This window comes from Bos indicus x Bos taurus, chromosome 16 (assembly GCF_003369695.1).
Source record: "Bos indicus x Bos taurus breed Angus x Brahman F1 hybrid chromosome 16, Bos_hybrid_MaternalHap_v2.0, whole genome shotgun sequence".
NCBI classification, from domain to species: domain Eukaryota; kingdom Metazoa; phylum Chordata; class Mammalia; order Artiodactyla; family Bovidae; genus Bos; species Bos indicus x Bos taurus.
Genome location: NC_040091.1, coordinates 30876239 through 30889306, shown reverse-complemented (window position 1 = coordinate 30889306; position 13068 = coordinate 30876239). Strand labels below are relative to the sequence as shown.

Genomic DNA, 13068 nt, shown 5'->3' with positions numbered 1-13068 from the left:
CCAACATGAACCCAGTTCTCCCACTTGGTCTCTGCACTTATTGCAAGGATTGTACTGACCGCTCCCTTCTTCTTCCAACAGTGAACACTTCCTGAGTCTCAGGTTCTTTGTGGCTATTTTGAAACCAGCTCAGCATCAAGCAGAGACCTTGCAGTATCCTGAGGGGAGGGGCCTCAAGTATTTGTGCTGCTGTGTGGTGAGGGCTCAGCTGACAGAGTGAGCAGGCTGCAGAAGGTCAGGGAGCAGACAGCATTCCAGCGGGCTTTAAAGGGTCAGGAGAGTTATACCAAGCCTGAGGAAACAGCTTTGAAAGGACCGAAGTGTGAGCATGCCTTGGGCACTGGTGAGTGTCTCCGTGTACACTGTCTGTAATGTGTGGACGTGGGAAGGGAGGCTGGAGGTGAGGAGGCTGTGAAGGTGGTCCCCAGACAGGTGGTCAAGGGTCTGCAGATTTAGACTCGGTTCTGTGGGCCGAGGGTGGGGAGGCATGGAGACAGATGGGTACAGGGGTGTCTGAGGTCAGTTTGCACCAGTTAGTAAGAGTAAATTGTTACTTTTTCTGAGTTTTGTGAACTGGTTGGTTTGACATTAGTAGTTTAAAACCAGTGATGGTGGGTATGTTCATACCATAGAAATTGGCAAACAAACACTTATGGCCATGTGTGTGTGTTAATGCATGTGTCTGCACACTGGTATAGAGTTGATAGAAATCACAAGGAAGAGGCCTACCAACAGAAAGAGCTGCATGCGATTTTGGCACACTCACCAGCCTCAGATTCTTCATCGCTTGGGGAAACATGCCTTGGTGTAACTGCAGTTTGCCAACTTTCATTATCTGCACACCTCTGACGGGATGGTTTCCTGGGTAAAAAATCCTGGAAGAAAACAAACGGCAAGCAGTGTGAGTAGCTCTCACCCATGCAGTCAGCATTTCATCAGGAGAATACAAAAGTGGGAGCGAACGCTGGCTGTGGATGTCAACGAGCCACTAAGCAGAATCAGCTTTGCAGCCTTGAGAACACGATGCTGAAGGAGGAAGCTCACTGCTGGTCTCCTGCTCCCTAGAATGCCTTCTGCATTCAGGGAAAGTGACAGGACTGGAATGCCTCTCTACTAAACGCCAAGAGAAGCTCCAGCACCCAGGATGCCTTGGACCAGAAGCTGGCCTCTCAGTATATAATTGTTAAGTAAATCAATGATATGCCCACAACCCTCCTTTAACTACAAAGTCCTCTGAGTCTCAGCTGCAGAGTTTATCATTCATCACAGTCCATCTTTCTTACTGCCCCTATGTATTCATTCTGTCATCACTGGACTCCAGAGCTTTGGATTCAGACACCCCCTCTGTGTTGGCCACCGTGTCCTGCACGTAAGAACTCCGCACATACTTGACCTCTTCCACACACAGCGGACTAGAACAGAGCGTTGCAGTGGACTGAAGCATGAAAACCCAGACTATGTTTCAGACCCAGTGTTATCTCACCTTGACTCAACAAGAACTTACTATATTAGATTCAACAAAATGTGAACAGTTCGGCCTCTTCTCCTACATCGTCTATCCTGAGAGTCTCCTGGGCTCCTGCTGTATGAGTAAGATCGATCCTAGGGCTGGAGGAGATAGTACACTGTATATATGTGATCTTTTCCCTCGAGGCTCATAATCCCATTAGACACAAGACAGACATTCATACAACAGTTTAAAAATATCCCAGGATAGAGCATGACTTCGTACACAGCAATGGTCAGTTCAAGTGTGTGGCATGAACTGAGAAAGTGACACAGGAGTTACGAAGAGGAGAGTTATGATGATTGGTGGGATCAGGGAAAGTTTCCTGGAGGAGGGGAACAGGAGGACTTTAATGGGGCTCCCCGGGATCTGGGAAGGCTTGTCTTGGTTGGGCGGGGGGGAGGGGGATGGAAATGCATCCTTGCTATTGAGCGGCTTGAGAGAAGGTGCATTCCAGATGCTGCCTGTCCAGAGACCACAGGTACTTGCCTGTAGGCCTCCAAAAGGTAATCCTAAGTCATGACTTATATGGGGCTTGCCATGTGCCAAGCACGGTTCTGCTTTTCATTTATGAACACATCATAGAACCCACATTTAGGCTCTACTGTGAGGTGGCTTTATCAAGAGACACATATGTTCTCCAATTAGTATACTATCTGCACACCATTCCCTAGCCCTGAACCTCAGCTCTTGCCCACATGAAATGTGATATAGAAACTTTGTTCATTCAGGCTCTTAAAGAAATGGAAAGCAGTACCCAAGAGAGGGAGGTACTTAAATTAATAGAATGTTGGCTATGTTTCTTTTAAAGAACTAAAAAGGGAGGGGACAGAGGGAAACAAAGGTGACACCTGGGTCCTGGCTTTTCCTGCATCTCCTGAGCCTGCCGAGAGATCAGTCACGTCACCTCTCCCCTTTACAAAACGAACATCATTATCTACTTGTGTGGGAAAGATTTTAAGATCCCCGGACAAAAGGCTTAAGTGTAGGACGCCATTTCCCTGTACTTAATTGCCTCGGACACGTTCCTTGAAAAGCACACCTGGATTTGGAACTTTATTTTATTGCTATGAATGTGACATAATTAAATTTAAAGGCCAAAAAGTAATTTTATACTAATCATCATTCTATTAAGTGGATGTCTGTCATGTCAGTTAGCAGAAGCAAAGAAAATCTTGGGTTCTATGGTTGCAGAGAAAGTGGTGCATATGATTACTCCATGACAGGTACCTGCTCTGGTTGCTTAAAGATATTAAAAAAAAACAAAGTGGAGTTTAATCAGGAGAGGATAAGGAAGTGTCTGGGAGGGGGACTTCCACATAAATATTTAGGGAGCAGCCTTGCAGCTCTGGCAGGGGTGCTGTGCATGTGCCTGGGTTGTTTCTGGAGGCCTCCCAGCTGACATATGGAATAAGCATCATGATTACTTGCCGGAACAGCACCCCAAGGAAACCTGGTGAAGCTCACTCCTGCTGGGAGAAGTTCTCTACCCAAGGCACAGCTTTCATCAGCTCTCCGCATGTGACAGTGATGAGGAGGGAGGAGGCCTGCAAGAGGTCTTCAATCACAGAATCAAGGCCAGGCTGAGGGCCTGAACCAGAGAAGGAATGAAGGATGCCCAAGGACTAAAACAGGAGTTTGAGTGGGAAGGTGAGACTCTAGAGGCAGAGAGACCTGAGGCAGAATGGTGGTAATGAGAACAGAAGAGAAGGATCTGACGTAAAAGATGTTCTACAGCTGGCTGGATAGGGCCTGGAGACCCGCTGAGGTCTGGCAGTCAGAGTTGACTCCAAGATTCAGAAATCAAAATGCTGCCACAAAAACACAAGCAGACTGTATAATAACAAAATTTTCATTCACCCAGGCATTCTGCTTGTTTGGTGTTATGAATTTTCTTTTCGTGGATATAGTGCTAGCAATCGTGTGGCCCAGGATGCTGGGCCCGGAAAGGAAAAAGCTCCCTTGGTGTTTCCGTGGTGAAGTGTATAGGAAGGAAGGTGTTTAAACAAGCAAGAGAAAAGCAGCAGCACATGCTAATTTAACTAAGACCCATAAGCACCAAGATCTTTCTGCTATATTCTCCCAGAAGGCTTCAGGTCAGGGAACTGGAATGTCTCAAATTAAAAGGGGATAGAGAAAAACACACCCGATGGCAGGACCTATGTTGTTGGTCTTGCTGAGGTTTTCCCATGTGATGCAATTACAGGTCACATTTCTTCACTACAGGTAGCAGTTCTAACATTTGTATGGCAGCAAAAACCACTTATCGTTAGGACTCTTTTTTAGAATGGATATAAACTGTATTTTAGTGTAACCAAGTAGCTATAATGTATTAGTATGAATTTTAGCTGATAAATGTGAAATCTAATTCTAATAATTGAATTAGAAAAATCAGCATTTTGCAACTCTTGAAGAAATAACTAATCCATGGAAAATGTATCACTATATGAAACCAGTAGATCAAAGAATGATGGAAAATTTTTACAGTGTGTAAGGTTGTTACCATCTGAACCCAGTCATCAATCTTAGCATCACTAACATGGGACAGCCAGACACTACCTGTTGTCTGAGCTGACACAGTAAGATTTTGTACCACCTATAAAGGATCCTTGACAACAACAAAAAAAGAAATTTAATCAAGCCCATAAAATTCCATTTTACAGGAAAAACAATTGGTAGAGGAACAAATAAAAGCAACCAGCTAAATTCAAAATATGGGAAGTTTTACAGAACCGTCATCACCCAGGATCTTTAGCAGATCCATGGCATGAAAAGAAAAAGGTTGCAGAGGAGGAGAAGACTAGATTAAAAGAGACTTAAGAGATACAACAGTCAAAGGTAATTTGTAGACCTTTTTCATTTTAACTCAAAATAACTATAAAAAGACATTTCTGAGTCAATCTAGGAAATTTGAACATGAAATGGGATTCTAAGAACATGTCCACATTTTTCAGAGATACAAACTGAAATACGCATGGATGAAATGATGTAATGACTGTGATTTGGTTTAAATCTCTTCAGCATAATTTCTCCTTCCAGCAATGACGAGGTTTTTTCAGACCAAACTCCATGCTAACAAGAAACGTTAGACAAAATATTTATAAAACTGTTTGAAGATGTCAAAGAATGACTGAGGGACTGGAGTCTGAATGAATCAAATGGCAGAAAGAACAGAATCTCAAGTAGGTAGTCCTTTGTTGCTATTTTTCCCTTTGTTGATTTCAAAGGAGAGACAGCTAGACTAAAGAGCTGAGCACAAGTTTTGGCAGTCTCAAAGGTATGGAGACACAGAATTTGGAGTTCAGGGCTCAGCAAAGGAGAGAAGGAGCACTAATAAACATCCTTGACTTTCATTTGTGACCCAGCACCCCCCTCAAAGGACTACAATCCAGGAATAGTGGTGGAGTAGCTTTACTTGTAATATGATGCATTTTTGTTATTGTTAAAAAAGATCCTAACATTGGGATAAAAAACCAAAGAAAGAAAAGAATGTGTAGCAAAGAGAAGCCTGATGGGCCAGGAGAGGTTGGGAAGACCCTGGTTGAGTAGCCAGAAGCTGCCTCCTTAAGGAAAGGCTTATGATGTAGATAGAGTTAAATGTCCAATTTTGAACCTAAAAGTTTGAGTTTTAGCTTTCTTTTTGAAAAAAATGTACAGAGAAGACATTGCCTGTAACTTGTAACTTTCAACTAGGTGTGTTTAATTAGTTTAATTTAACCCTGGACTTGTGCACACATTTCCTCATCCCCTTGCCAGACCTGCTTCTGTGCTGCCCAGTCCACTGGCAGTATGGCTAACAGTGGGCAGTTGCTGTGGGCCAGCCAACACGACCGAATTCTACTGTGACTATAATTTAGTCATTAAGTCCTTGGGAAAAAATGGCAATGAGATTTTCACTAGAAAAGTTCCACTTGTCCTATATAAGGTCTATTTATTCACTTACATGGGCAACAAAACTCACCACTGAAGCTCTAGATGTATACTCTAAATCCCTTTAGTATCTGAATACACAGACCTCATATCACTCTGAGATCAGTTCCCAAGAAGAAGCTCTTGAGTAGAAATCTTGTTTTCATAAATTAGATTTTATTTGAACCTGTTCAGATTTATGAAAATTGTTCTGATGCTGTTTTACTGGTAATATGGCTAGTTTAGTAGCCATATTGATTATGTCACTGAAAACAATGTAAGGTGGCAGGTAAAATATTTTTAAAAGTAACAATGTGCTGGCAAGATAGTAAAGAAGCATCAGGCCAAAATCTAAATGAAGAGGTACCCTTGAGAAGTAAGGAGAATGGTGACACTACTGCTCCACTGGTGTGCTGGAACCTCTGGCTTCATCTGCTTTTGGGAGCTTGTGGGGCAGAAGAGCAAGCTCAGGGTCTACCCAGTGTGGAGGGGTCTAATAGGGGAGCCTCCCCTTTTGCCAATCATGAGAGGCAGATTACATTCAAAAGCGATGCAGTAAGGCTGACAGGGGAAGCCTGTAGAATGATACCTTCAATGTGCCTAGGAAAAGTGATTCCTAGACCAGTATTCTGTATCTTCAAAAATAACTTTCTCAAGAATCAAGATGGATAGGTGAAAGGTAAACTTCTGGAGGTGATGAAAATGTTCTAGAATTGACTGTAGGGATGGTGGCATATCTTTGAACATAATTAAAAAAAAAAAAACACTGACTTGTACCTTTAAATGGGTTGTATGGTGAGTGAATTGATTACAACTTAACAGAACTTTAACAAAAAGAATGAGACATTAGCACCCCACAAATGAAATAGCTATAAATCTATAACAGAATATATAGAAGATCTATACAAGAAAAACTGGAAAACTCTGATGAACAAAATCAGAATAAGTGGAAAGATATTCCACGTTCACTGATAGGGACAGTCAGTATTGTCAAAATGTCAGTTCTTCCTATTTTGATCTATAGATTCAGTGCAATCCCAAACAAAATTCTAGCAACTTACTTTGTGGCTGTCAGCAAATCCATTCTAAAGTTTTCATGGAGAGGCAAAAGATTCAGAATAGCTAGCACAATACTGAAACAGAACACAGTTGGAGGACTGACACTACCCAAATTCAAGACTTACCGTAAAAGCTACAGTAATCAAGACAGTGTGGTATTGTATTTGTGAAAGAAAAGACAAAATACTGCGTTGGTCAGTGAACTTTGTGACAACCCAGCAGATCAATGGAACAGAATAGAGAGCTCAGAAAGACCCACATAAACACAGTCAACTGATCTTTGACCAAAAAGCAAAGGCAATACAATGGAGCAAAGACAGTATTCTTTTTTACCCCCCTCAAGAAATGATTGCAGAACAACCGGCGATCCATATGCAAAAAAAAAAAAAAAAAAAAAGACACGTATCTTAACACCCATCACAAAAAAGAACTCAAAACCAATCTTGGTTTGGTGGTGCCTTTTACTTACAACATCAAAGACACGATGAAAGTGAAGTGAAGTCGCTCAGTCGTGTCTGACTCTTTGCGACCCCGTGGACTGTAGCCTACCAGGCTCCTCCGTCCATGGGATTTTCCAGGCAAGAATACTGGAGTGGGTTGCCGTTCCCTTCTCCAGGGGATCTTCCCGACCCAGGGATCGAATCCAGGTCTCCCACATTGTAGGCAGACGCTTTTAACGTCTGAGCCACCAGGGAAGTCAAAGAAATAATTGATAAGCTGGACTTCATTAAAATAAAAAACTTCTGCTATGTAAAAGACAATGTCAAGAGAATGGGAAGATAAACCACAGATGGGAAGAAAATATTTGCAGAAGACACTTCTCATAAAAGCTTGTTATCCTAAATATACAAAGTACTCTGAAAACCCAATAATAAGCAAAAACTCCATTTAAAAAATGGGTCAAAAACCTGAACAGACATCTTACCAAAGAGGATACAAAGATGGCAAATAACGATTATGAAAATGTGCTCCATATTATATGTCATCAAGGAAATGCAAACTTAAATAACGAAGACATATCAGTACACATCTGTTGGAACAGCCACAACCCCGAACATGGGCAACATGAAGGGCTGGTGAGGAGGTAGAACAGCAGCTTTCACTCATCACTAGTGGGATGCAAAATGGTGCGGCCGCTTTGGAAGAGTTTGGCAGTTTCCTACAAAACAACACGTGCTAATCAGACTAAACCGCAGTATCCAGGAATTGTGCTCCTTGGTATTTACCCAAAGGAGTTGAAACCATCTACACATGGACATTTATAGCAGCTTGTTCATGATCGCCCGAAGTTGGAAGCAACAGAAGTGTCCTTCAGTAGGTGAATGGATAAATAAACTATGTTATTGATACATCCAGACAATGGAATATTATCCAGTGCTAAAAAGAAATGACCTGTCAAGCTATGAAAAGATATGGAGGAATGAACCTTAGGTGTATAAACTGAGAAGCCAACAACCTGAAAGGGCTATATTCCAACTGTATGACATTCTGGAAAAGGCAAAACTATGGAGACAGTAAAAAGATCAGTGGTTCCCAGGAGTTCAGAGGTGAAGGAGGCATGGATAGGCAAGCACAGAGGTTTTTTCAGAGCAGTGAAATTACTCTATCTACCACCATAATGATGGAAAAATGTCATATACATTTTACGTATACATATGTATACCTTTGTCCAAATACGTAAAATGTACACCACCAAGAGTGAACCCCAAGGTAAACGATGGGCTTTGGGTGGCTGTGATGTGTCATTATAGGTTTTTCAGTTGTCACAAGTGTCCCACTCTGATGAGGAATGTTGATAATGAGGCATGCATGTGTGGGATAGGGAGCATATGGAAAATCTCACTACATTCCACTCAATTTTGCTGTGAACCTAAAACTTAAAAAAAAAAACAACTAAGGTGTAATTTTAAAAAAAAGGAATGAGGTTGAAATGAAGTCGTTTTGGACAAAGAAAAACTGAATTTGTCACCACAGATCTTAACTAGAGGAATTTCTAAACCTATGTACTTCTGGTAGAAGGGAACTAAGTGAAGATGGGAAGTCAGAGGTTCAAGAAGGACTGAAAAGAATGCTTATATGGGCAAGTCTACAAATACTGACAGACAAAACAGTTTTAGGACGTTAAAAATACAGTAGAAGTAAAAAATATAATAAATACATCATATATGTCAGTAGGAAAGCAGGATTCAGGTACTTTAAAATCCTTCTATGTCCAGAAAGAACTTGGAGATATATATTTCTTTAAATAGTTCATTATAATTTATGTACTCTTTGATATATTTAATATATCAAATATTATATTTATGATATGTATTTAATAATTATTTAATAGTCTTAAATAACTGAATTAATGTTCTAATTTCTAGGTACAAAACCATTGTGTAAAGAACAATTAGATTAATTATAATTGGCATCTGGTCAATCACCTGGAGAATCCCATGGACAGAAAAGCCTGGCAGGCCATACAGTCCATGGGGTCACGAGAGTTGGACACAACTTGGCAACTAAACCACCACCACTGCCCATCACTTCATGGCAAAGAGATGGGGAAGCAGTGCAAACAGTGGCAGATTTTATTTTCTTGGGCTCCAAAATGACTGTGGACTGTGACTGCAGCCGTGAAATTAAAAGACACTTGCTTCTTGGAAAAAAGGCTATGACAAACCTAGACAGCATACTAAAAAGCAGAGACATCACTTTGCTGACAAAGGTGCATACAGTCAAAGCTATGGGTTTTTCAGTAGTCATGTACATATGTGAGACTTGGACCATAAAGAAGGCTGAGTGCTGAAGAATTGATGCTTTCGAATTGGGGTGCTGGAGAAGACACTTGCGAGTCTCTTGGATGGCAAGGAGACCAAACTAGTCAATCCTAAAGGAAATCAGGCAAGGACTGCATATTCATTGCAAGGACTGATGCTGAAGCTCCAATGCTTTGGCCACCTGATGGGAAGAGCCAACTCATTGGAAAAGACCCTGATGCTGGGAAAGATTGAAGGCAAAAGGAGAAGGGGGCAACAGAGGATGAAGGGGTTGGATGGCATCACTGACTCATTAGGCACGAGTTTGAGCAAACTCCAGGAGATGGTGAAGGACAAGGAAGCCTGGCATGCTGCAGACCATTGGGTCACAAAGACGGACACAGCTACTGAACAATAATGATAATGAATTTAATGATCTCAAAAGGTTGAGTATTAAATGAAGAAGGGAACATTGTGGTTTTTAAAATGTACATACACACCTTTCCTTTGTTTTGAAGGAAAACTCGGATTTATAAAAGTGAACAACTAATAAAAAGTTGCACAATCTAGTTTTACATCTAAGATGAAATACAGCTTGCCGTCAGTAAGGTTAACCAAGTTGTGTGTCTGTATCTGTAATACAGTGTGTTGATATCCAACAACAGAGTGTTGTTGACATATATTCCAGAAGTGACATGTACTTTTACTGAAATCAGCTCATACAGATGTCAGGCACTCTTTAAGAGTGCCCTGAGCTCTTGAAGAAGTCTTAGGCTCCCAGAGCACAGGTGTTGGGAGGAGCTGGAATGTGTGCTGAGAAGCAGAGATGTTCTCTTTTTCAGTGATTTCCAAGAGAAAATATAGCCTGTTGGAGCCGAGCAAATGGCACTGCTAAGATGTAGAATCTATAAGACAGTGAGTCAATAGCAGGGGTCAGCCAACTATAGCCCGAAGGCCGTACCCCACCTGCAGCATGTTTTTGTAAATTGCTTTATTGGCATACATCCACACTTATTCATTTATATATTGTCTATGGCTACTTTCAGGCTAACTCAATAGAACTGAGTAGGTGACTGGACTGTATGACTTGCAAAGCCTAAATATTTACTGCCTGGCCCTTTACAGAAAGTTTGCAGACAGCTGGTTTATATAGTAAAGGAGTTTCTAGAAATAAGAGGCTGGAGAGAGGCTCGCATGCAAAAAAAAAAAAAAAAACACTCTATAACAGATGACTATGAATATGTATTAGATATGTAACTATAGAGTTGTCTCTGTCACTAATAAGAATAATGATGATGATAGGAAATACAGTTAAGAGTCCTTGCTTCATATCAGGCACTGTTGAAGCACTTTATTCTAAAATAACCTTAGACAAGTAAACTTGGTAAAGATGATGGGATCCAAGAGTCTCCTCTGCAAAAAAGTATGAAGCTGAACAAAATTGCCAAAAGCCATCACTTCAGGGCATGATAAATTGACCAAAGGCAAAGAACAGATTGAAAAGTGTTTATTCTCAAAACAACAACAACAATAAAAATAGCTAGAACTTAGAGTAAGAAAAGCAGAAGGCTATAACCTGCTTGCCTGGATGAGCCACAGAATGACTGAGACAACCTCTCCATGTCACCTGGGTACCTGAGAAACTGGACATCCACAAGAAAATCTGGAGATAACTTGGGAGGTTGAGAACTGGCTACAACTTTGAATGCAACCTTCCCGCACATGGCAGAAGGTGGAAAGTGAAAGTGAAGTCGCTCAGTCGTGTCTGACTCTTTGCGACCCCATGGACTGTAGCCTACCAGGCTCCTCCGTCCATGGGATTCTCCAGGCAAGAGTACTGGAGTGGGTTGCCATTTTCTTCTCCAGGGGATCTTCCCGACCCAGGGAAAGAACCCAGGTCTCCTGCATTCCAGACAGACGCTTTAACCACTGAGCCACCAGGGAAGGAAGGAAGCCTTATAGGTTCAATGTGTTCGAGCAACACTTTTGCCCACATCATTGGCTGGTCACTAAGCTGTGCAGCCAATAAATGGAGAAGCTGAGTTCAGAACCCAGCAACTGCTTCCTGAATCTGTTTTCTTTTCAGTCTGTATCTCTGCCTCACTAAATCTCCTCAGTCTAAGTTTTGCCTTAGATTAGCTCTGTGCACTTTGTTAACCTCTCATAGTACACCTAAAATATCTCCAGTTAATTTCAATAGCCCCTAGTACACAAATCTGATACCACTGAGCACAGGCATGCCAGCAGCCTGACATTACCTCTTGCCACCAGGTGCCTACAGGTGAAACCAAATTCATCACTTAACTGGAAAAAAAAATCACAAACTGTTGAAAAAATGCAAAACCAGTGAATCTGCCAACATGGTTCACACAGAGAACTGGGAATCCAACATCCAAAGAAATAGCAGGATACTGTTGCTACCAGCTGTGCTCCCATTTAAGATGCCATTTGTAGAAAATATTTATCACAGTCTTCCATTTTCTCTGCGCAAAATGAAAGAAAATTGAGAAATGCCAAATTACATTGTTTTAAAAAATCCTGCCATAGAGCATCTCCGCTCTTACAAGCTATTCTCTGAAGACATTATTGATGTTCTACCAGGTTGATGGAGTAATATAATTTGCTAGCAGGAAGAAAGGCTGGCAAAGAGACCTGTGTTCATTAGGGCAATATCTTTACAATGACTTATTCCATTTTCATTATTTTTCAAGATCACACATATCACAGGGAAGAACAGTTGACTTGCTATGTCCTGGATATTTCAGTATTTTTACAGTTGGAAATAGATTTTTTAACACTTCTGTAAATTACATCTATTCTGGCTAGAAAGCACTCTTATTATACTGCTGAGGAAAAGAACTCTCTGAACACCTATGTGGCTTCTGTTTACAGGCAGCTTCCCAGGATTCACTAGTGGTAAAGAACCTGCCTGCCAATACAGGAGACTGAGTCACAGGCTTAGTCCCTGGGTTGGGAAGATCCCCTGGAGGAGGGCATGGCAACCCACTCCAGTGTTCTTGCCTGGAGAATCCCATGGACAGAGGAATCTGGTCGCAAAGAGTCAGAGATGACTGAAGCAATTTAGCACACATGCACATCATTTTAGACTCAACAAGTTCCTGTGGGGCAGTCTTTTCCTTAAGCAGTTCATCAAGCCCATCAAGCTGGGGCTGGACCAGCTCTAGAACTGACATCAAAGTTTTGAAGTGCCATTTGTCTTCACTCGTTTCATATCTCCTCCTTTTTAAAACTCTTCCCTTCAGGTTGGGACTCACCAGTGGTCTTGTCAGTGGTGCCTCACATAAGCTGTCTTCCCCAAGAAAGAACCTGCTTCACCCAATCAAAACTCCCAATCTTCCTTTCGAATAGTCTGATTTCATCAAGGTGTTAAAAAATTCAATCCTATTAAATTATATTTGTTAATGATTGATAATTTCAGAGAGCTGTTTGCATTCTGAAGAAGAAATTTTCATTAACCCAAAGGATTTCTAATGGATAAAATTCAGAACAATATAACCAGGTGATGCATTCTCATTAGTGAGAAGGAAAAGTATCTGGGGGCACAAGTACCTCTCAGGAATTTTTTTAAAACTCTGGTGAGTTGAGGTTCACAAGTGTGGTAGTTGAGCACTAGCCATGGGACAGCCTAGGTGAGCCGTGTGCTGGTCGCACCCTCAGCCTTGCTACTGAAATGTCCATTAGCTTGTTTTGTCCTGTGAGGTCATGTAAGATGCTGGGAAGGGCCTCAAACCACCTGACCAGACTCTACAACAGTGACTAGAAAGAGAGAACCCTTTAGGCCTTTTCTTCTACTTTCTAAACTGTTGGATTGAAAGACTTGTTACTATGAGG

The 13068-nt window shown here is 41.5% G+C and overlaps 1 protein-coding gene and 1 long non-coding RNA gene across 4 annotated transcripts in view; one reads left to right on the top strand and one right to left on the bottom strand.

Moving 5' to 3' along the window:
* Window positions 1-13068, bottom strand: part of SMYD3 (SET and MYND domain containing 3) — a 739173-nt gene that overhangs the window by 21987 nt on the left and 704118 nt on the right. For both annotated transcript variants that reach the window (XM_027564668.1, XM_027564670.1), the window contains one exon: window positions 767-875. In XM_027564668.1, coding sequence (XP_027420469.1) covers window positions 767-875 — 109 coding nt within the window. The remainder of the gene's footprint in view (window positions 1-766; window positions 876-13068) is intronic.
* LOC113906478 overlaps window positions 1-13068 on the top strand; it is a 112962-nt gene that overhangs the window by 55242 nt on the left and 44652 nt on the right. The window lies entirely within an intron of this gene.